The sequence below is a fragment of the Arvicanthis niloticus genome, chromosome 10, assembly GCF_011762505.2.
Source record: "Arvicanthis niloticus isolate mArvNil1 chromosome 10, mArvNil1.pat.X, whole genome shotgun sequence".
Lineage (NCBI taxonomy): Eukaryota > Metazoa > Chordata > Mammalia > Rodentia > Muridae > Arvicanthis > Arvicanthis niloticus.
This window is the reverse complement of record NC_047667.1, coordinates 25,917,453-25,940,756: the sequence shown is the minus strand read 5'-3', so window position 1 is coordinate 25,940,756 and position 23,304 is coordinate 25,917,453. Positions and strand designations below refer to the sequence as shown.

The 23,304-nt window shown below is 42.6% G+C and overlaps 1 protein-coding gene across 5 annotated transcripts in view; it reads left to right on the top strand.

Annotated features, from left to right (window-relative positions):
• Positions 1–12,838, top strand: part of Nr5a2 (nuclear receptor subfamily 5 group A member 2) — a 117,276-nt gene extending 104,438 nt beyond the window's left edge. For all 5 annotated transcript variants that reach the window (XM_076941271.1, XM_034513521.2, XM_034513522.2 and 2 more), the window contains one exon: positions 9,689–12,838. In XM_076941271.1, the coding sequence (XP_076797386.1) occupies positions 9,689–9,936 (248 nt within the window). In that variant the 3' untranslated portion in view covers positions 9,937–12,838. The remainder of the gene's footprint in view (positions 1–9,688) is intronic.
• The last annotated feature ends 10,466 nt before the right edge of the window (positions 12,839–23,304 follow it).

Genomic DNA, 23,304 nt, shown 5'->3' with positions numbered 1-23,304 from the left:
TGTGTGAGACAGAGATGGCAAGTGGCTCCTGGCAGTCCAAATTGTAGGGCATCCTGTAGACAGACTTGTGTTTCAAAGGAAAGGATTTCTGTAAAATGCTGAATTATGAAGGAGTATTGATTATGCGGGTAGAAGAATCTGGAAGACTCCATCCTTTGTCTTCCAGACTTGTGATAATATAGAGAAATGTTGAAATCAACTACTTATTCTCAATGTAGCACCTTGTCTGCTCAGTACATGCTCTGCTCTCAAATGTTAACCTTTCTCCCTTCCGAGACATAATCTCTGAAGGTTGATGCTGCTTGCAAAGTGCTATCAAAGCTAGTGAGGTGAACAGAGTTGAGCTGATAGCCACACGTAGCCAAAATAATATTTTAATTGGCTGAGCTATTATTTGATCCAAGTTCATAAAAGTTTGAAGTCAGATAATTAAATGCAAATACGGTCTTCATCCCAAAGACTATAAGAATGCCTTTAAGCTAATATTTTTTAACAAGAACTGTTCAACAGCACTCTCTTGTAAATTTCATCATACCTGAGGCAGTTTTCCTTATTCGATTAGCTGGGAAGCTGAATTGATCCCTGAGGCAAACCAGACATCTAGTACAGGCACAGGCTAAACTCCACAACTGGAGCTTAAATTTGGCTTAATATATTCCCACTTGGATCTGCCTGTTTAATTCTCTTTCATATGATAGCGTTGGTTTATTCATAGTCCTGACTCGCCACCTGAACAAACTGAACCTCATATCTTATTCTAGGAAAATAAGAAAACTTTGCGAAAAGCCACCGGAGTTCCTGAATGGAAATCAAATGCAAATGTGTAGCTCAGAACTGTTTCAGGATGTCACTATAAGAATGGAGGTGTGGCAGGGCTATGAATGTGGCTGTCTCCTACTCCAGGGACAGATGTTCTCCATGAAAGGATACAGGGATTGTGACTCCCAAGACCAGCCAAGGCAGCTGCAACTCTGATGCCCATATGAGAAATGCTGGCGCCTACCCATTTTATCAAATGTTAAGTCTGTTTCACACACAATTTTTTTTGAAGTTTAAAGGCACCAAGAAAATATGAAGTAATATGCCCCCTTTAAAATCTGTTTCTTGGTTCAAAATATTCAGTCAGTTCCCCTCCAGGGACCGCATCCTGTCTTACTGTTCATAAATGTATAAGTAGTTTTCTCTGTCACCTGACCTGCACAGGCCAACACTCCATGGAGTATGTTTGCTGGCCTTAATATTACAGCACCATACTTCAACTTTCTTCTGTGGTTTTGGTCCCTGAGGGTTTTGGAAGTTAAATCACAAAACATTATAAATATGTTTAAAATGTTTCTAGGTATATAACTAGGCACATAACTTGGAGGCTGAAACTGAGGAGTGTGAATTCCAGATCAGCATGGGCAGTGTTGATAGGGCCCTATCTCATATTTTTAAATGATCCATGTCACCCCATACAGTGTCTCTAACACAGCACATGGACCCAAAATAGTTATTCTAGAAGATGTTCTTATTACTACTTCACACTTTTCAAACAAAGGGTTTTTTTTTTTAACTCTGTTCATATAGCTTAATTTCTACAAGTTTTAATCAAGTTGTACTTTTTCTAGAAATAAATTATAGGAGCTGTGTTCTACTATACGTGAAATTATTTTTGAGTTTGACAAGGCTTTAAACTTAGTAGTCAGTACTGCTTTCTGCCAAAAAAAAAAAAAAAAAAAAAGGTGCTCGGTAAATTTCCCTCACAGTATTTTTTTTTATTTCATCTTCTTGGGGAGCCTGATAGAAATTATTAAGTTCAATAGTACAGGCACTGGATACAGGAGGGTGTGCCTGTGCTGTGTGGGAAATGAGAAATACGAGACAGGCTGAAGGCTGCCTCCTTCCAAGAGAATGTGTCTAGCAGCAAAGACAAGAATGAAGCAAGGACTAGTGGATCAAAAGCAGAACAAAGCTTGTGAAAGATACTACTAGAAGTATTTAGAAGATTCCCCAGCACAAACAAGGGGATAGGCCAGTGTGTATGAACTAAGCATGCAGACATATTGTTTAATTTGACAAAGACAGAGAGAGACATCCTAGGCTGGAGTGCTGCATGCTGCTGTCTTGTAACTAACAGACAAATGACCATGAAACACCTAATGGGCAGTGAGTCACTGATAGTCAGCGGTGTCTGCTCTGAGCCTGAGGATCAAGACCAGTTACCTGATTGAAGATCTCAGTGAGTAAGGCCAGCACAGGCCCAGGCCCATATGAAACCAGTTGGTAAGAGGGGTGAAATCGGACTGGAGAGGTAAACGCCAGATAAATGTCTCTAATCGGTAGCCCAAGGGCAGTAGCAAGCCATCGGAGAGTTTCGAGCACACAATCAGATTCTCATTTAAAGCTATCCTTCTGGCTGTCCTGAAGAAAATGGACTGGAGGCAGGCAGCATTGGAAGAATTGAGAACAGTTAAAGAGATTGCCGAAGCAATAAAGGTACGTTATGGTGGTGACAGAGAGGAAAGGATAGACTGGAGATGCAATTAGGAAGCAGATCCAACAGGACTTGGTGGTGTGTGGACTAGCACAGAGGGCCGGTGAATGCTTTTCCATCTCAGACTTGTGGTAATTGGATAGATTGTGGTCCAGGACAGGCAGGAGAAGTACAGGTTTAGAACAAGGGAGACTGGCTGAGTTGTAAACACTGTGAACTTAAGACAAGCTCCCTAGCATCTGGGTGGAGAGGACATAGCTGTGCCTAAAGCCTGGTTTCTTTGGTAGCCTCCAGCATGGGCATGGATTGGCAGAGCCAGTGATGATGATAAGCGTGGTAGAGTAGACAGTCCAAAGGATTTGAGAAACGCATGCATATCCAATGTTACAGACAGAGCACCCAGCAAGACTCCTGACTAGCTCTGTTTTCTCAGACAGCACAATAATGGAGTTGGGGTGTGTGTTGTTTGCTGTTAGAAAACAATTCTACATAAAACAACCTGCGAATTCAATGGGGAAGAACGGCAAGCAGCATGCCAATCCTTGACAGAGAGAGAGAGAGAGAGAGAGAGAGAGAGAGAGAGAGAGAGAGAGAGAGAATGAATATGAATAAATATAGAATGAGTTCATGAACTCTCAAAGTCCACCCCCAGTGATGCACTTCCTTCAACGCTCCCAAACTGTGCCACCAACTGGGGTCCAGGTATTCACACATGTGAGCCAGTGAGGGACATTTCTCACCATAGGCAACAGGCCCTATACCCACTGAGCCACCCTGTGTACTTCCTGGGGTACTTTTTCTATAAGATGGTCAGAAGGAAAGATGTGGCTGCAAGACACATTCTCCATCGTCTATGTTCCTTGAGCCCTGTGTCCTAAACCCGTCACACATCACATACAATAGCTTGCATGTTTGTATCCAGTGGGGATCAGACCTAAAGAAGTGGGAAGGGTGGATGAAAGTTGTCATCTGAGACTTAAGAGTTGGCAGTATGTCCTTTGAGTGATCTTTTGTGTACATGGGTGCTTTGTCTGCATGTATTCCTACACACCAGAAAAGGGACATCGGATCCCAGGATAGACAGTTGTGAGCTGCCACGTGAGTGAGTGCCGGGAATTGAACTCGGGACCTCTGGAAGAGCCGTTAGTGCTTTTAATCAGTGAGCCATTTCTAGCCTCTTGAGATCTTTTTGACTGAAAATTGAAGCCACCAGGGACCTTCTGCCTTTAATTTTGGAAAGTGAACCATCAGAGATTCTAGAGGAGTCCACCGTAGGGAAATGGCCAGGTTGATTGATGCCGAGAAAGACTGTACCCATTTTCCATGTGTTGCTGCACGTGGCATCTGAACAATTAAAAAAAAAGCAACACTCACTCGAGAAGGGCTTTTAAAGACCCTTTAAAACATGGAAGCTATTCATGTTTTAATCATGGAAAAGCTGGCTCTGAAGAGTTAACTTGTTACTGGGGCTGGTCTTGAAGACTGCTATATCAGAGCACTGTTGTCCTTGGTTTTGTTGAACTTGAATTGGACCATGTGATCAAATGGTCTGAAAACTCCCCTTGTCATTGAGAAGACCCACCCCCACCCCCACCCCCACCCCCTCTTTCCCCCTAAAGCCTGAATATAAAAACAGTCAAGGGCAAAGAAACTTCTTGGCACCTTTACTGCCTACATGGAGAGGGTTGGGTGAGGATTATTCCAAGGATGGCTTCCTTCTGTCCCGTTCTGAGGTTGTGTTGATGGGACTCTGTCTCCTACATTCCTTCCCCTATTGCTCAGTTCCCTGCTCACCTTTCAAAACAAATGGGCTGGAGAGATGGCTCAGCAGTTGAAAGCACTGGCTTGACCTTCCAGAGGACCTGGGTTTAAATCCCAGCACTCAAAATTCTTCAGGCCTCACCTTCACCAAAAAGCCTTGATGTCCATCCAGTGTGGTTGTGAGGTCCCACTGCTCCTCTCTATCCCATTAAATGAGCTACTTTTAAAAACAGGAACTAGTGTTCCTGTGTGCTCAGGATCTTCTGAATGAGTTAATTCATGCATCGTGTGTATGCAAAGGGAAGTGTCTTGGTTAGGGTTTCCATTGTTTTGAAGGGACACCATGACCAAGGCAACTCTTATAAAGGACATTTCGTTAGGGCTGGCTTACAGGTTCAGTTATCATCAAGCGTTCAGGCAGACATGGCGCTGGAGGAACTGAGAGCTCTACATCTTAGTCCAACTGCAGCCAGGAGAGGACAGATCACATTCATCACACTAGGTGGACCTTGAGTTTAGGAGCCTAAAAGCTCACCCCCACAGTGACACACTTCCTTCAACAAGGCCACACCTCCTCAACAAGGCCACACCTCCTCCAATAAGGCCACACTTCCTCCAGTAAGGCCACACCTCCTAATAGTGCCACTTCCCGTGGGCGAAGCATGTTGAAACCACCACAGGAAGATTGCTAGAAAGTTTTCTAGATAAAGGCTCACGGTTGTAAGAGGCTGTGTTTCTCCAAGCGTCTTGTCATCAGTCCTTCTCAAGCTTCCTAATGCTGTGACCCTTATATAAGTTCATGTGGTGGTAACCCCCCCCAACCGTAAACTCAAATTTTTTTGCTACTTCATAACTGTAATTTAGCTACCCGTTATGAATCATAATGTAAATATTTGTTTTCTGATGGCCTTAATCGTCCCGTGAAAGGGTTGCTTGACCCCTAAGGGCACGTATACAGTTTTGAGAGCAGCCCCTCCAAGGGCTATGTTTCTTGTTACTAATTTACTAAAGACATTGCATTGGTGAAAGTGGTCTTGGCTTAATGTGAATGTTGTCATATCATGGTAGAGGGGTTGTAGAGATGCCTTTGAGATCTTCTTGTGTTCCAGGGTTTACTAGAAACTGAGAACAGAGTTTGATTTTAGGCAGCTGCACCAAAGTCTCCCCTCCCCTTTGTACCTCTCTCCAACCCTGCTTTTCATCAGTGAATTTTGTTTATATAAGTTTCCTGACCAACCTCCAAAACTTCTTATAGAATTATTTATACGAATTATTCAATTTTACCCCTTAAAATACTTTTAAAACTTTCTTGTGGAAAGTTCTTTTCTCTCTCATAAAAGGAAAAGGCCCTTCTTCAGACAATGATAATACCTAAATGTTAAAGCTACTGTCATCCCTCTCAAAGCTTCAAGGAAAATCTGTCCCTCTTTCCCTCAACTTTGTTCTAAAATACTGGATGTATCTCAGGAAGACACCTAGTCATGGTCCCCGCTAGGCCCCTGGCTCAGTGAAAGACCCATCTTTGAACGTTTGTACAACAGCAAGGTCGCTGGCCCTCCTGTGACAGTGACCAGGGGGAGGCCAAGGGTTCATCTTCAGAGAGAGCTGAATCCTGCCAGTGACAGAAGTCAGTTCAGTAATGCATTCAAGAAAGCCTAAGGGTTTACTTCTCAATAAGTCTGGAAAAAAAAAACAGAGCACCCCACTGTGAGCTTATCATAATGCGCTTCATAGAGAAAGTTGGTAATTAGTCCCCGAGTGAGTAAAGTGTTACAGAGGAGAATTGATACTAAGAGGGAAGTCAAAATGCTCGTGCAATCATCAAATTTTAAAGGCTGTAAGAAAGGTGTGGGGATGCCTCCGCCTGTTTACATACAGTCTCCAACATTTGTAATAACAACTAGTGTTTTGGTTTGTTTGTTCGTTTGTTTTTCCAATTGTATGAGGATGAAGGTTATGTAAATTCCAAAGGCTCACAGAGTGCCAAATGCAAGATGTTTGAGATCAGGTGTAAACCGCCATCCAGCTGGGGACAAATTCTGGCTGATATCATTCTATTCTTCCAGCTGGGGGTTTGCTGCTGCAATCCAGATGTTTCTCAATACTGTTTGACTAGGAAAACCGGACTGCACTTGTCTGTTAAATTTTTAAATGTCCATGAAAAGACATGAACTCGTGTAAAAACTAATTCAGAGGTTGATGTCAGAATACACTCAAGTTTTTGGACCTCTTTCTAAGGAGGGGAGACATGCAGCCTACATCACAGAAAATCCCAGGTTTCCTGGAGGGAGGCGTTTTGGTTTTTTTTGGTTTTTTGTTTTTTTACCTATATTTTGGCCTTACCTTTCTGTTGCTTTTAGGTCCTTGTTAGCTCATCTCTGGACCATTTAGATTGGTTGGGAAAAAACAAGGTTTATCTTTTAGGCCCAGAGATTCGAGAGCCATAGGACCTGAGGGAGTGATTGCAGTTCCCATGAAACTGCAGGCGTGCTTCTCCTGCAGCCCCAACCAGGGAGGGGAAACCCTCATTGGTAATCTGGACCACAAAACCAAACCACAGTGTGGTTTGACAAGTCAATGCTATGACCTCTAATATACTTTATTACAATTTTTAAAAGAATCTAGAGTTGTGTGTGTGTGTGTGTGTGTGTGTGTGTGTGTGTGTGTGTAAAATTTTCAAAAAAATTAGTTTCTAATTGAAAAAGAAAGCATGCTGGTTCACAGGGTTGTAAAAAAAAAGGGCATTTTGTGATTACAGTTAATCAGTCTTGTGAAAATACACCAACAGTGTAAGGGAACAGTAATTAGTGTATTTTCTGAGGATACCTTGACTAATGTGTGGTCCTCTCCCCAGAAGCGTGAAGTCTCTGTGGGAAAATGGATCTGTAAGGAAATGGCCAGTTTAATGATGCAGGGAGGCGGCTCCAAGCAGAGGAGAGCGCAGTGATCCGGCAACGGCTCGCCAGCAAGTTAATCAACCTTGCCTTCTTTTCTCTTCCTCGTGCGTGCGTGCTTGCCCTGTACTCCAGGCCTGAATGGAATTCACAATTCTGTTTCTTGTGGGCCACCATACCCGGCTCTCCTTAGTTTATTTTTTTTGTTTTTTTTCCACAGTCTTTACCACCAGTACCGACTTACAAGTCTTTGGGACAATTAACAGTATATACATCTTATTATACTTGATGCTAAATTCATTGAAGCAGCTTAGGGAGATAATTTAGTCATGTGGATTCTACCTTGATGATGGAAGGTTGAAGACTGTATATTTGACCAAAATAATAGGAAACTTTCCTCCTGTATGGAACGCTTCAAATGTTTTGAACTTTTCAAAGAAGGCCAGTTTGGACGAGTGTTTTTGGAAGTTAGCTACAAATGATAATCTGAGAATTCTAAGCGCTCAGTTTAGAATAGTAGTATACAAATATTCTGTTTTATAATTGTTTTTGAAACATCTTTTCCAAAAAAATCTTATGTCTTACATTTCATTCTGTTCAAATCCCTACCTCCTCCAGACTTGCCAGTTTTTCTTCCTCTTGCACGTCTGTCACTCATGTGAATTGGTGTCCCATTTCATATGTATATATTGGGGTTTTTTTAAATACAGTTTCTCTATGTAGCCCTGGATGTCTGGGACTCACTATGTAGACCAGGCTAGCCTGGAACTCAGAGATTCGCCTATTTCTGCATCCTGAGTGCTGGGATTAAAGGCATGTGCCACTACACCCAGCTTCCCTTCATATATTTTGTAGTTATCTTCAAATCACTGTAACAAAACTTCCTACTGAGGCAGAACATATTGAAGGTATTCCTGATCATTTACATTTGGTAATTTTGAACCAAGCACAACACTAGATCATAGACATATTGGTAAATTCTTTATAAGTCATTTAACCCCACTTGGAAGCATATGGTCAGCTGCAAACTGCCATGTGTGTCCAGTGTCAGGTGCCTCCAAGGGTACAACACTTCTGTGTAGCATGTGACTGTCCCGCTCAGTGAATAATCACACTTTTTTGGACCTCCTGTCTCTCTTCACTTTGAACTAAGACTTTCTCTCTCTCACTTGATGCATTTACTTCTTGCTGATTCCTGGTCGGTTTGAATCAGGACCAGAGACTTGGTAATAGAAAGAAGCTGCTTAGTACAAATGTAAACATTCAAATCTCCCTGAAAATATTTCAGGGGCACATGTAAGGCGACCTTATAATAGACTCAATAGAGAGACAGGCAAGAGGAGCACAGGCAGGTATGTCATAGGCTATTGTAACAGCACCTAAACTACTGGCTATGAGTTACTATGGCAACAGTTACCTTTCATCTAAGACATTTAACCTTTCACTAATCTTACTCATAATATTTGGTTTACTTCAGAATATTATGGGGTTTTTTTTTTCAGAAAATAAAAGGATGAAGGTGGCTTTGTTTGTTTATTCTATGCAAGAATATCTATAAGCACATCTGTGTATATTTTTTTCCGGCAGCTTTTAAACACACTTTGAATAAAAGTTATGTAATAAAAAATAAACTCCAGAAGTAAAATTCCATCTTTCCCTTGCCCATCCTCTGTGTGTATTTGTCCGAGCATCTGACTTTGTGACACTGTGTCTCTTTCTTATCCAATATGAAGAAGGACCTCAAGGGCAGATGTCTTAAAATTGGATGCTCACTGGGAGTTAGGCAGGATGAATTGCCCATGTCCAGCTTCTTCGTACCCGTGACCCAGGACCAGGAGAAAAAAAGAGTCAGACTTATGAAACCACATTGAGGTTAAAGGGCACTGAGCATCCTGGTTTGTATTCTGCCTAAAGGACAAGGCTTTCCATTTGATAAAGATCATTAGTCACTGAGATATATATTTGAGAGAGTTTCCAGTAGCAAGTCTTCAGTTGGCAGTCACTGGAGTGTACCAGATGGTTCATTAGCATAGGCTAGACAAGTCAAAGGCTTTCAGAATCATTTAGAAAATGTCAAACAGAAACAAGAACCCTGTCACTTTTTATTAGAATTAACTACATCACACCCTGGACACAGATTTCACCTTGGGTCAGAAAAATTAATACAGAATTATATGAATTGTGTAATATACTGGTCTTCCTCTAGGGACTCATTTGCTAGCGATATATTATGATCCCTCTACTTTAAGGATCCTCGAGCCTTTCCTTTTGTAAGATATAAGGAGAGTTGACCTTGCTCAAAATCCATTGGTGTCTAATTGATTTGAGGTATATGCAGAATTTCAACAAGACAGTCTTGTAAGCTCTTTTGCCATCCTTTCCCCTGGAAGCGTGGTGAAGGGGGCTTACTGAATATTCAACAGGATATAAAGTATGCTTTATATCAAGAGGAAAGGACAGCCATCCACGCGTTGAACATGGCTTCAGTAAATAGAAATATAAAGAGAAAAATACACCAAAATGAAATCTTGTCTTTTTTCTTTCTTTTTAAATGCAGATGTCAAGAATATTGAGAACTTGAAGCTGGTGGAAAATGTCCAAGAACAGGTGAACAACGCCCTGCTGGATTACACATCTTACAACTACCCACAACAAAGTGAGAAATTTGGACAGCTACTTCTTCGACTGCCAGAAATCCGGGCAATCAGCAAGCAGGCAGAAGATTACCTGTACTACAAGCACGTGAATGGGGATGTGCCCTATAATAACCTTCTCATTGAAATGCTGCATGCCAAAAGAGCCTAAGTCCCCACCCCTAGAAGCTTGCTCTAGGAACAGAGACTGGAAGGGGAGGAGGAGGAGGACCAAGACGGAAACACAATACTCTGAAGTGCTCCAAGCAATGCTAATTACAAACTTGGTTTAAATAAAGACACTGAATTTTAAAAGCATAATAATTAAATACTTAATAGCAAATAAATGATATATCAGGGTATTTGTACTGCAAACTGTGAATCAAAGCTGCATACCCCGAAAGGATTCATATGAAAGACGTTGTGATGGGGTGGATTGAACTTACGGATAGAGTCCAATACCACAGCAGAACACAATGGACAGAACAATCCTTGTATATTTAAACTAATCTGCTATTAAGAAATTCAGCAATTGATCTGTGTTATTAATTGGATTTGTCCAGAATTACTCCGAGGTGACGCTGAACAACTCAAGAACACATGGGCTGTGCCTTGGCAGCCCCTCCCCCAGAAGGCCCCACACCTTCTGACCTGTGAGCCCTGAAGCTATTTTAAGGACTTATGTTCAGCCACACCCAGTAGTTCCACTAAACCATGATTTCTGAATGTCTGTGTCTTAGACCTGCCAACAGCTAATAAGAACAATGTATAAATATGTCAGCTTGCATTTTAAATATGTTCTGAAGTTTGTTTTGTCGTGTGTTAGTAATTAAAAAAAAAACAGGCAGTATCCCTCTTCTATATAAGCATTAGTTAATATTAAGGGAAATCAAACAAATCTAAGCCAATACCCCCAACAAGCAAGTTAGATCTTATTTCTGCTGTTGTTGCTGAAATGTGGCTTTGGCATGGTTGGGTTTCATAAAAACTTTTGGCCAAGAGGCTTGTTAGTATACATCCATCTGTCTAGTCATCAAGGTTTGTAGTTTGCTTAAAAATAAACCACTAGACATCTTTTGCTGGATGTCAGATAGTCACAGTCTAAGTAGCTGAGAAGTCAAAGCATGTTAAGCATTGCCAAATGAAGAAAAGGGTGAGCTGCAAAGGTGATGACTCAAGGAAGGTTCATTCCAGCTGTAACTTGAGCATCCTCTAAACCTGGGATGTAAAAGCAGTGATTCTGCATATGGCCTGGAAAGACCGGAAAGCCAGTCTCCTACAAAGGGGAATGGAAGACACTGGCCTCTCTCTAAGTCATAGACCAAAGTCTACTGTAGAACAAAATACTGGAGGGCAGAGATAGCACACAAAGTCTCCAAACAATGCTGTTGTCAGTATTAGCATGCGATGCCACAGGCATGGAAACCTTGCCTTACTTCCTGGTCCTAAAAGGGAACTGTGCAGATGTGGATCAACATTTGTTGAAAATAAAGTATTAGTACTTTAAAGTCAAATGAAATATAGTGTTTACATTCTTTGGGTCCTGGGAGGAGTTGGGGGGACTCTGATAATACAAGATAGTAAAGGCAGTAATTTCTTTAATGTTATTTTTCTGGTTAGTAATTATTTTTAACAATACTTAATTATTGTATGTCGTGAGACACTAAAATCAAGAATGGGACTCTCATTTTGTTTTTAATTTGTTAAGATTACCAGCAGCACAATCATTTGTAGAAACTGCATATAAAAAAAAAAAAAAAATCTCCTGGTCCCTTAATTTTTGTTCCACAAATGTTTCTGGCTTTGGAATAGTTTATTTATATTGTATATCATAGTTTCAACTATAGACAATTACAATGCTAATTTATTGTTCCTTGGGTTCTCCTTTGTATAAGATAGAGCCAAGACTGAAGAAACCAAATATGTGTTTACTATAGCATGTCTTCAAGTTAGTGAAACTTAGTTCAGGGGTATAGAAAGGTCTTCATGATTAAAACCATCCACTTGATTACATGTCTCAAAATTCCCATAATCCGTTTGTAGTTTATTTAATATCCATTACAAATCACTCAACTTACAGCTTTTTCTTGTTTTTAAGACATTTAAACAATAAAAGAGTCTTAGCTGGTTTTTCTTTCCAAACCTTGTAAGTTGTATACCAAAGATATTAGTTTATAACTTCAGTGTGTACAAAGAAAGATTATTTTATTACATTTATTAGTTGCTCTAATACCCATCCACAGGAGGGACGCACACTGGCTATGTTGGGGTTGACTCTCAGTGTTATCTTCATGGTTCTAAGGAAGAGAAAAGTCATGAATCAAAGCTCAGATCCAAAGCATTAAACCAGAGACATGGCTGTTGCTCCCAACTAAAAACCAAGTTGGTTAACAGCACGTGGAGTAAGACTGGAGATGTCAGTGGTTCCTGAGAGAGCTCTACCCTGGGTGTCAGTGACTACAAGGATGGCTGTTTGGAGAGTTTTCGACATTGAAAGAAAAAAAATCCATGTTTCCTTATTTTAAATATATAGTACTTCCCCACTGAATATTAAGTCTAAAAATCGTCAAATACTGGTTTGTCGTTCACCTAGTAGCTTTTACCCTGAGAATGGTTAGAGAAACAGGCAACAGTCACATCCATACCAAGGACAGAAGCAGTTTGAGCAGGCATGTATATGGTGCCCTGCAAGCCTGGGCACCCTTTCAGAGCTGGCCAGTTATCTGATGTCAGTTGGTATCTAGTTTGTAACTTAGCCAACTGCCTTATTGATTCTAGGATTTCCTAATAAAGGCAGACTCAAGAGGGGGAAGGTCTTCAACTGAGCTGGGTTTCCCGTGGTTGGTCTCTGTAAAGAGACAGTGTGTGATGTCTTGAGTCTTGAGATTGGCTCTTCTGCAGCTGTCTTGGACTGGAATCCATGCAGTGTTCCAAGTGTGAAGTTGGTTACTTGTTGACGTTTTCTTACTGTATCAGTGAAATACACATTGTCATGTCGGTTCTTGCCATGAATTTCTCAATGAAATGGATTTTTTTCCAGTGTTTCAATAAATATTGATATGTCCACCTGGTAACTTTCTAAATCCTTTATGCTGTCCTCGTGTTGTGTATGGAAGCATCTAGTAATTAAATAACATGGCTGGGAATCCAAATAATTTCACAATAATGTGTTCATTCCATCTCTTGACATTTCATCTAAGGCTCTGGATGTCAGCAAACAACATACAATATTCAATCTTTATGGCATAGTTCCAGTACAAAATAAGGCATTTTATGTCATTTACTGTTTTAAGCAGTTGGCCCAGAATTTTCAATCTTTCTGTCTACCAAACACTGTCCTACAGTGTCTTTTATTTCAGGTCCTCAAACCAGGCAGTAGTATCACACACCTTTGATCCCAGCAGAGGCAGAGGCAGGTGGATCTCTATGAGATGGAGACCAGCCAGGGCTACAGTAGCCAAATCGCGTCTCAAAAACAAATAAATTCAGGTCCTCAGAACAGAGTTTAAAGCCCTTTGAACCAACCAATATATTGATCATAGGAGGACTAGAGTAGGGGATTGTATTTGCAGTTAGTGATGCTGGAATTCATGGCTTCATGCATGCTAAGCAAGCCAGGACTTCTGCATTATACCAGTCTAGTGACAGCACTTTGAACAAAGGCAGTTTGACTCAAGGGACACTCTGACAGCTTTTGTCATTCTGTCTCTTAGGCAAAGGTACTAGAGAAAGTCAGGCAGTCCACAGCCAACTTTACATGTATATACCAAGGAGTCGGGACCAGAGTTTGGGAGTATGGCTAGATGGTAAAATACTTGTACAAATGTGAGAACCGAGGTTCAAAATGCACCGAACCCAGAGAAAGCTATGTGGCTGAGGCATCCTGTCTGTAATATCAGCAAGAGAGGTGGGTGTAGGATTCACAAGATACTAGCTAAACTAGGTTCAGGAAGTGAAAACTGACGACCTCAGACCTTCGCCTGCAAACACATAGTCATGCACACCACAGAACCCTCATTACCTGTCCAACCCAAAATAGCCTTTGCTCTCTGGAGTTTAACCCTCAAAATAAAATGCCTTAAAAAAAAAAAAAAAATGCTTGAGAAATTAGCCTTGTTCAATACTGCCCAGCATTGGGAGACACTCAAAGTAGCTGGAACAGCTACAAAAATCCACTTCCGAAGTCAAATGTACTATGAAGCATAATGAGTCACAAAACAATTATAAAACATCAAAGACCACCCTCCTCATTCCACTGTGCCCTCCTCATCCTCCACGGGCAGGACGCTGCAGCCCTCTGCTAGACAGAGTCTGACAGAACTACAAAGTTATCAGTTGGATGTATATACAACTAAACAGTACTCTACGAATCCCACCTATCCTGTCAACTGCCCTCACTCCCCCCCCCCCAAAAAAAACGAATTATGTAAATGACACTTGGCATGCCATAAAATAGAATGTATCCATGTTTAATTGAACTATGGCTTACATAGTTCTTATTATTATATGTATGCCTAGCTTATCACCCAGATCAGCTTAGGTGAGAACACTGAGGTTGTTTTTAATGTTTTTCTAAAAGGGTATATACATTAAAAAAAAAAAAAAAAAAGCAGGAAGAGTTTCTCCAGAGTCTACTGGCAGCTGGCAAAGGTCATTCTGACAGAGCCAAGGGTGCCCAGCTTCCATTCTTAGAATAACACACACCAAGTCGCTAAATCCACTGCACCGTGAGGCACGACTCATGCTGGTGTGCATTTGGTTATTGTGCTGGCTATTCAAAATAACTTTGAGGGGGTTTGTACCTTTAACTAAGTTTGACGTTCAGTTTGAAGCCATCTCTGATGTATATTTTTATGAGAACCATGTGGAAGCTTTGTTCACCAGCGCACAGGTCAGAAAGCTACAACACTTAGTGATCTTGACATTTCCCTGGAATAATGCAGACCAATTTTCCTAAGCGCCGAACAGGAAGTGTATAGTTTAGTCACTCAAAATAAATATTCTTGAAGGAGTTTAACTGTTTCACATGAGCACTTGTTTTATGTTAAGTTAGGAATTAATAACGTGGTGAGTGGTGACCGGCTAGGCTTGTGGGGTGGTTTTTTTTTGGGGGGGGGGGCGGAGAAGAGCCTTGCACATGTTTGTTGCAAGAAAGAGGGAAAGTAGCGAGGGAGGTGTTATAATCAGACCAACTGCTGGGTGTGAAGCTGATCAAGAACCCAGTAGGATGCAGAGATCTGGGTTCTCCCTGCTCTATTCATCAGATTGAGGCTACCTTGGGGGGCCAAACACTTTGCTCCATTAAGCAGGTCAGATTTCAGATTCTCACTAGGAATCTGTCCATTGAAAATAACCAAGGAGCGCCACCAAACAAGGCACAGACACCTAGTTAGATGTCTTAGCTCATTTGAGAAGACAAATCACTCTTGTGTGATCCAGTGTCATTTCCCATACTCTATGCTCCAGGACACCCCTCTGAGGGTGAAGCCAAGCTCAATTAGCTATGGCCACCTAGGGTGTCCCCACACTGCTGCACCAGGAGCTGAAGCCCTTCCAGATTCCCTACCCACAATCCTCTGCTCTACTTCTGTGCCCCTTCTTCCCACAAGGCCACAGGATCTAAAACCCACCTAGTCCTGTTCCTGCTTCTCTCAAATCAGTCCACATCTGGCCTCCCAGACGCTTTAGATCAAACCCTTGGCATTTCTTGCCTGAAAATATTCGATAGATTCCTGGCTACGCTCCGGCTGTTAGTCTGTCCATTCCCAACCTCACTCTCTACAGCACGCAGCCCAATTGATCGGTCCACTTCCATACAACCTTCCCAAGGCCTTTCTTGACTTGGCCACTCCCTGACTCCCAGGCTAGCCTTCCCAGCCCGAGCCAGTCCCTGCCACAGAGAACCAGGGCTGCTCTTTCCTGCTTCCGCTCCTTTGCCTGCTGTTCCCTGTAGCAGATAAACTCCAGGAGAAACCCCCCCCCCCCCCCCCCCCCAATCCGGAGCGATTCATCCGAGGCTCGCTCCTCTGTGAAACACGTCCTAGTGTCATTTTGACTGTTCCCTGTATCTGACCCCTGCCCTCACCAAAAATAAAGAAAAACAAACAGGAACATCGGGGCCAGTGCAGAGGTTCAGTTAGTTCTAAGACTCTGGCTCGGTGGAGACAGTGATCAGATCCTCCCCATGATGGAATTAAAGCTCTGTGACCCACAGACTACATTGGACTGCAGTAGACCCATTGACTACTACTAATCCTTAGCCTAGTTCTCTTTTTTTGTTGTTGTTGTTTTGCTTTACTTTGTTTTTTTGTTGTTTTTGTTTTTTGTCGTTGGGGTTGTTTGTTTGTTTGTTTGTTTGTTTGTTTGTTGAGACAGGGTTTCTCTGTATAGCTCTGGCTGTCCTGGAACTCACTCTGTAGACCAGGCTGGCCTCGAACTCAGAAATCCACCTGCCTCTGCCTCCCAAGTGTTGGGATTAAAGGCGTGCGCCACCACTGCCTGGCTTGGCCTAGTTTTCTAAAACTTAAAATACCACAGATAATTAACAAGAGCTGATGGTGGTGGTCTTTGTATGTGTTACTTGTCATTTTTCTTTGTGAAGTGGTGGCTCAGACTTTAACAGGCCCCAGCCCCGCTCTTTATCACCTGTGAAGAGATGATACCTCACAGCAAGAACTTGAGGCAAAACTGTTCATCTCATGGCCAAGAAGCAAAACAGAAACAGGAAGAAAACAGGGTCTCACAGCTCTCTCAGTAACGTGAGGAGCCCCCACAAAACCCTACCATCTAAAATCCCATTGCTCTGAGGACCAAGATTTCAGCCCATAGATCTTTAGGAGACATTCAAGATCTTAACTACAGTCATCTTCATTTGCCTTGACTCGGACCATGTGCATCTTAGTGAAACTCAGCCTGGGATGCCCTAGGGCCCATCCAAGATGCTCAAATATCCCAGATCCAGTATCGAAAGGGTATTTCATAGTCTTTCAAGGACAATTCACTCATGTTATTAACTGGTATATGACTTTTCTTGGGAAGATATAAGCAAACACAGATCAAAGAGACAATTCTGCCTTAGTCTACTGGTAAGCCAGTAAATTTGCTGGCATGTGGGTAGTTCACAGGTATCTATCTACATAGCTTGAAAGTCCATCCTACTTCATGAGACCACACACTCTCAAAGCTCTGTCCTTGGCATTCCTTGGCTAACTTGTAGTCAAGCCCCACCTACCTCTACTAGGGAGAAAAGTTTGTCATTTTTCTGAACTTACAGCCGGAAAGTTTCTTAAGTTCCAAGCCTTCCTCTTTGCTCCCTCCTAGAGAGAATGTTTCAGTGTAGGAGACGCACTCTTGCGCATGCTCCATTCCTGTCACTGTGTTAAAATACTCTAATAAAAAAGCAACCAATGGGAGGAGACTATCACTGCAGGGAAGCCAACATCGCAAGGACTTGAAGCAGCTAGTCACATGGCATCCACAGTCAAGAGCACAGACGCAAACGCAAGCGAATGCACGTTGATCAGCCAGCTGCTCTCGCTTAGCCCAGGGCCCAAACCCAGGGAAGATTGCTGCCCATTTTCAGACCAGACTTTCCAACATCAATTAAGGTAGCCATGGTTACCCTTCACAGGCTCATAGGTCAACCTTTCTTAGAAAATTTCCCACTGGGACTCTCTACCCAAGTGATTCCAGGTTGTGTAGGATGGACAATTAAAACTAACCATCACATGCCAACACAACATTAGTCCAAGAAAGTAGGCAGTAGAAGGGCATTCTATTTACACAAAATGGGGCTCTCTTCTGAAGAAAAAAGATGTGAAAGACTAGAATTATACTGTGTGGCCTCAGAGAGTAGAAACCTGTTTGAGTCAAATAGGCAGGTACACACATGAAAGAGATCATATCACAATGCACAGATTAAAAAAATAAATAAAAAAAAAATAACAGTCAAAGTAGTCCAAAACTTAGGCACGCTGTATGAGAGGCTAAGACCTCCCAGAAACTTGTCCACTAAGTCAGTGGCAGAGCACTTGGCTCATGTGCACAAGGCTGTGGATTCAATCCTCAGTGCTATGAGATAAAATACAAACAGGAGTGTGCCCAGAGCTTTAAAACACTCACAACGTAGTCTTTGAGTCTTACACAAATGAGAACACAGAGACAAGAACCTTACTTTATATGCTGTCTCAATGGGAAACGGCCACCTTGTCGCCAAACACGACTCCTGACTACACCACTACTCATCAGTGGTTTCCCTATTTATTCTGCCACAAGATCACTTGAGAATGTCCCCTATGCATGAATACTGGGGAACATGCAGGTGTGAAACCACACTTACGAGAGTGCAGGCTACTGTGTGTGTCATCACTGCCCCCAGTCCTCTGACACGGGCAGTTATCAAAGCACTGCCTATTTAGAAGTTTCTGTTCTCAAGCTTCTCCCCATCCCATAATAAGTTAGGACAATGGTGAGATGTGAGTCACAGAGAGAGAAAGAGCTTCTTCCCATAAGTGTGGACACACGTGCTGCCCTTCTGAGTGTTGTCACGGCAGGCTTGACTTCCCCTCCACTCCCACATTGTGGTCTTAGGTTGCGTATCAGATATCTCTGTGGCCATTGTGTGGCCTGGACTCCTGCCAGGCTCCCTGTGTAGTGCTCAATCAATGTTCACTCGCCCTCTGCATCTCTCAGGGAAGCCTTGAAGTGGCACATCTCATCGGGGACAGATATGCAGACCACTCAGCCCTTCTCAAGCAGCTCAACACAGAGCTGGTGCCCACCTAGCCCATCCACACCTGGTGCTACTCAGGAACAAAGGTATAAGTACAGATGTTGCTTCCACAGGCAGAAACGTCTGGATAACAGCTGCTGAGAGGTGAGGTGTGGAGAGCAGAAGTGAATGAGGGTCCACAGAGAGGGAGAAGGAGGAGGCCAGAGGTGAGAGCCTAGAGCAGACAACAGGCTGAACTCAAACATGGAGGAATTCAGATGTTAAGAGTAATAGAGGCAGCCGGGCGGTGGTGGCACATGCCTTTAATCCCAGCACTTAGGAGGCAGAGGCAGGCGGATTTCTGAGTTCGAGGCCAGCCTGGTCTACAGAGTGAGTTCTAGGACAGCCAGGACTACATAGAGAAACCCTGTCTCGAACCCCCCCCCCCCAAAAAAAAGGGTAATAGAGGCTGAGGAGGGGCACAGTTACAGTAACTGAACAAACAAGAAGCTCATAAGCCAGGGGACAAAGAGGGACAAGAGCCACATTTCTGCTTCTGCTGTGAACACCATCACTGTGCTACCTTGCTCTGAAAACACTGCAACATCATGTTTGAAGTTGATGCTAAATTATAGTCAAATGACCACATTTCAGACAATATACAATGGTGGTCCCATAAGATTACATCACGGTAGAGGTTGTAGCCATCTTGATCTACATAAGATCCTTCTACATTATTCTCACAACAATGGAATTACTCAACAATGCACTCCCCAGGTGCATATTAAAGCATGCCCACGTGCATACACATATGTATCCCAGCTTTCCAGAAGCCTCCCAAAGACACCACCCACGCGTTCTCTCACCAGGTGCAGTAGGAACCCTGACGGTCGGTCCTGTTCGGAGCGTCCCGAGAAGGGGTTTTCCATCTCCACTTTGATTCACAGTTCACAAAGATGGCAATTTCCTGTTTTCCCAGCACTGCAGAAAATGTCCCCAAATATAGTATGATATGCAACAAAGCCTCATCACAGACACAAAGATACCAGAAGGAACCCAGCACAAGAGCATGTTGAAGCCTTAAGAAAAGGAGACTTCAGGGAGATGTGGGACTACATATTTAACACATATTTGTATTTGAACACAAGTGCCTGGGAATGGGGAATCCTGTTTATTTTATAATGAAAAAACACTCCCTACAAATAATCTGTTTGCTCCTGGACTCAGAACAAAATAAAGATCTGTGCCTTCTTTTGTCTCTCCATTGGGGATTTCTTAAGAGGCTGGGAATGAAAACTAGCATCTGTCACCCCATCAATGTCGGGGGTCTGTGGCACCACTGGCATAGGTGGTGTGATGGTTTGTTTATGCTTGGCCCAGGGAGTGGCACTGTTGGGAGATGTGGCCTTGTTGGAGTAGGTGTGCCCTTGTGGGTGTGAGCTTTAATTATCTTGTCCTGGCTGTCTGGGAGTCAGTCTTCCACTAGCAGCCTTCAGATGAAGATGTAGAACTCTCAGCTCTGCCTGCACCATGCCTGTTTAGCTGCTGCCCTGCTCCCACCTTGATAATGATGCACTGAACCTCTGAACCTGTAAGCCAGCCCAATTAAATGTTGCCCTTTATAAGACTTGCCTTGGTCATGGTGTCTTTTCACAGCAGTACAACCCCTAACTAAGACAGGTGGGAATGTCTTTTTTTCCACTTCAGTGTATGGGGAAAGAAAGTGGCACAGGATTTGCCAACATGGGGGCACATTCATCACTTGTACATCTGTTAACACCCCCAGAGAAACTACCGGCTCACGGGGTAGGTGGTGACGGTAAATGCTCAAGGCAGGTGTCAGTATCAGCAAGTCAGCTGCCATCTTGGTTGTTCCTGGGTTGCTAATTCTCCTTGATATCTTTGCCTGGACAATTTCAGACATGTACTTTTCTTGAGCACAGAAAAGTACTGTATTTGCCATTCTATCATCGGGAGTAAAGACAGCAATGGTTCTAGCCCTGGCCCTGATGCCCAGAGATAGCAATCTCTCCTTTTCTTCCCACAGCCTGTTTCTTCTCTAGTGACCTGCTGTGCTTCCAGAACAGAGCAAAGCTTACAAAAAGTTAGACACCGCCAGGAAGATAGCATAGTTGAGACAACACTTTCTGTGCATGAGCTGGAACATCCAGCACCCACTTAGAAGCCAAGCATGGCAGCTTGGGCCCACGACTCTGGACTGGAGAACAGAGATTGAACAGATCCCTGGAGCCTTGCCAAAGAGATGAGCTCTGACTTTACTGGTGGGTCATGTTTCCAAAAGGAAGTAATATGAGTCCCTGGGGAGACGGCTCGGGGATCGGGCCCCAGAACCCATGTAAAAGCCAAGTAGGTGCGATGGCTGCCTGTTTATCCAGGGAAGGAGAAGAGCAGGGGATCCCTGGGGAAAGCTGGTAAGCTAGACTAGAGAAGATTAGTGAACTCCAGGCTTAAAACACTCCAGTCGGCCAGGTGGTGGTGGCACACGCCTTTAATCCCAGCACTTGGGAGGCAGAGGCAGGCAGATTTCTGAGTTCGAGACCAGCCTGGTCTACAGAGTGAGTTCCAGGACAGCCTGGGCTACACAGAGAAACCCTGTCTCAAAAAACCAAACCAAACAAAACAAAACAAAAAGACTCCAGTCTCAATAAATAAAATGGCCAACAATCAAAAAATACATACAATGTCAACTTTGGACCTGCAGCACCTACTCATGCAAACATGAATACATGCATGCAGGGCACACATGAAGCAAATAAGTGAAGAAGGAATTGAGGAAGACATCCCAGTGTCAATCTCTGGTTTCCACATATACCCTCCTGAGCAAGTAAACACACACACATTCATTCTCTCTCTCTCTCTCTCTCTCTCTCTCTCTCTCTCTCTCTCTCTCTCCCCCCCCCCTTGGTCACAAGGTCAAATATCTCTGCCTAGCAAACACACATCCTAACAACATAAAGTACCATCCCACAAACCTAGAGAATGAAATCTACTAAAGTCCCCTGTTTCCTTTCCCGAGGTTTTGGGAGACACGCCTCCCCATCAACAGTCCAAATGCTGTTCCCAAACAGAGTTTTCAACTCAACAACTAGCCATAATTAATGTATTTACTTGCTTTTCTCCTGATTTTAACAATATTCAAAAACAAGTCATTTGAAAAGCAATATTACAATCTATCATTCATCTTGAAAAAGAAGTGCCTATCTTGACTTAATTGAAATTTTTTTCTTCATGTTCTTATTTTTAAATTACTTTCCTTTTATGTGTATGAGTGTTTTGTGTGCTGTGTTCAACATGCACGCTCATGGAGGCCAGTAGAGGACATAGGAGCCTCTGGGACTGGAGTTACAGGCAGTTATGAGCCACTCTGTGGAATGCTGAGAATTATACACAAATCCTTACAAAGCAGCTAGTGCTTTTAAATGCTGAGTAATCTCCCTAGCCTTAACTAAACACACACACACACACACACACACACACACACACACACACACACAAAGAAGCTGGAGCAATGGCTCAGCAGTTGAGAGTGCTTACTGTTCTTCTAAAGAACCTGGGTTCATTTCCTGGCACTTGTGTGAAATAGTTCATAAACACCTATAGATACACATTACTAGACAGCTTTCTGTCAACTTGATATAAGCTAAAGACATCTGAGAGAAGGGACCCTCATTTAAGAAAATTCTGTACGATTAAACTATACATAAGCCTGAAGTATTAGTGATTGACAGGGGAGGGCCCAGTGATTGAAGGTGGGCTTGGGTGTCTAAGAAAGCAGATCAAGCAAACCAGAGAGAGCAAGTCAATAAGCAGCATCCCTTCATGGCCTCTGCATCAGCTCCTGCCTCCAGGTTTCTGTCACTGATGAACAGTGATGTGGAAGCATAAGCCAAATAAGCCTCGTCCTCCCCAACTTTCTCTGGTCATGATGTTTCATCACAGTAATAGAAATTCTAAGGTGTGTGTGTGTGTGTGTGTGTGTAAATTTAAATTGTCCTTTTACTAAAAATCAAATTTATTGCAAAAATTATCAAGGATATAGAATATATATTTTAAATGTTTCTTAAAATCTGTTAGCCCAAGACACAAAACTGTACCCAACTGTACTCACTCCTTCCACCAGTTCATAGTGAATATATATTATGAAATTAATAAGCAACAGCCTACCCCATAAGATCTACCCAAGTCCTCATTATAAGCCTAAAATGTCAAGCATATTAGGAAAGCATAGGTAACCAAGATGCAAATGTGCTGAATGCTAGTACCCAAAATCTTAACTAGAAAAACTACCCACATACTCTGCTGTTGTTTAACTGTCTAGCCTGAGACACTGTCGGGAAGGCATGTCCAATGGCTTTGGTAGTCAAGCTCCCCACAGTACCTGAAGGCATGTCCGATGGCTCTGGTAGTCAAGCTCCTCACAGCACCTTGCTCCCCAAATTCCAATTATTGTCTAGAAACTCTTTTCTCTCATCTGCTATCAATTTTTCACATTACTCTTATTCCGAAAAAATATATATTGGAGTCCTTCATTATGCATTTGATAAAAGGGAATATAATTGTGGTTGGTAATTACTTCATACTATACATGTCAATGCTTTAGTGCTATAGAAAAACAACTATTTGAATAAATTATCTACAACAGTCACCTCATAAACGATATTGTTCTTCAGTGGATATTTTGTCTGTTCTTATTAGTCCTAGCAGGCCTACTGTGCAGCCTTAAAACATGTTCTATCAGTTCAAAGTGGTACAACCTCTCTAAAGATGAAATGGGGGAAGGGAGCAAACAGCATCGATATTGAAGAAGAT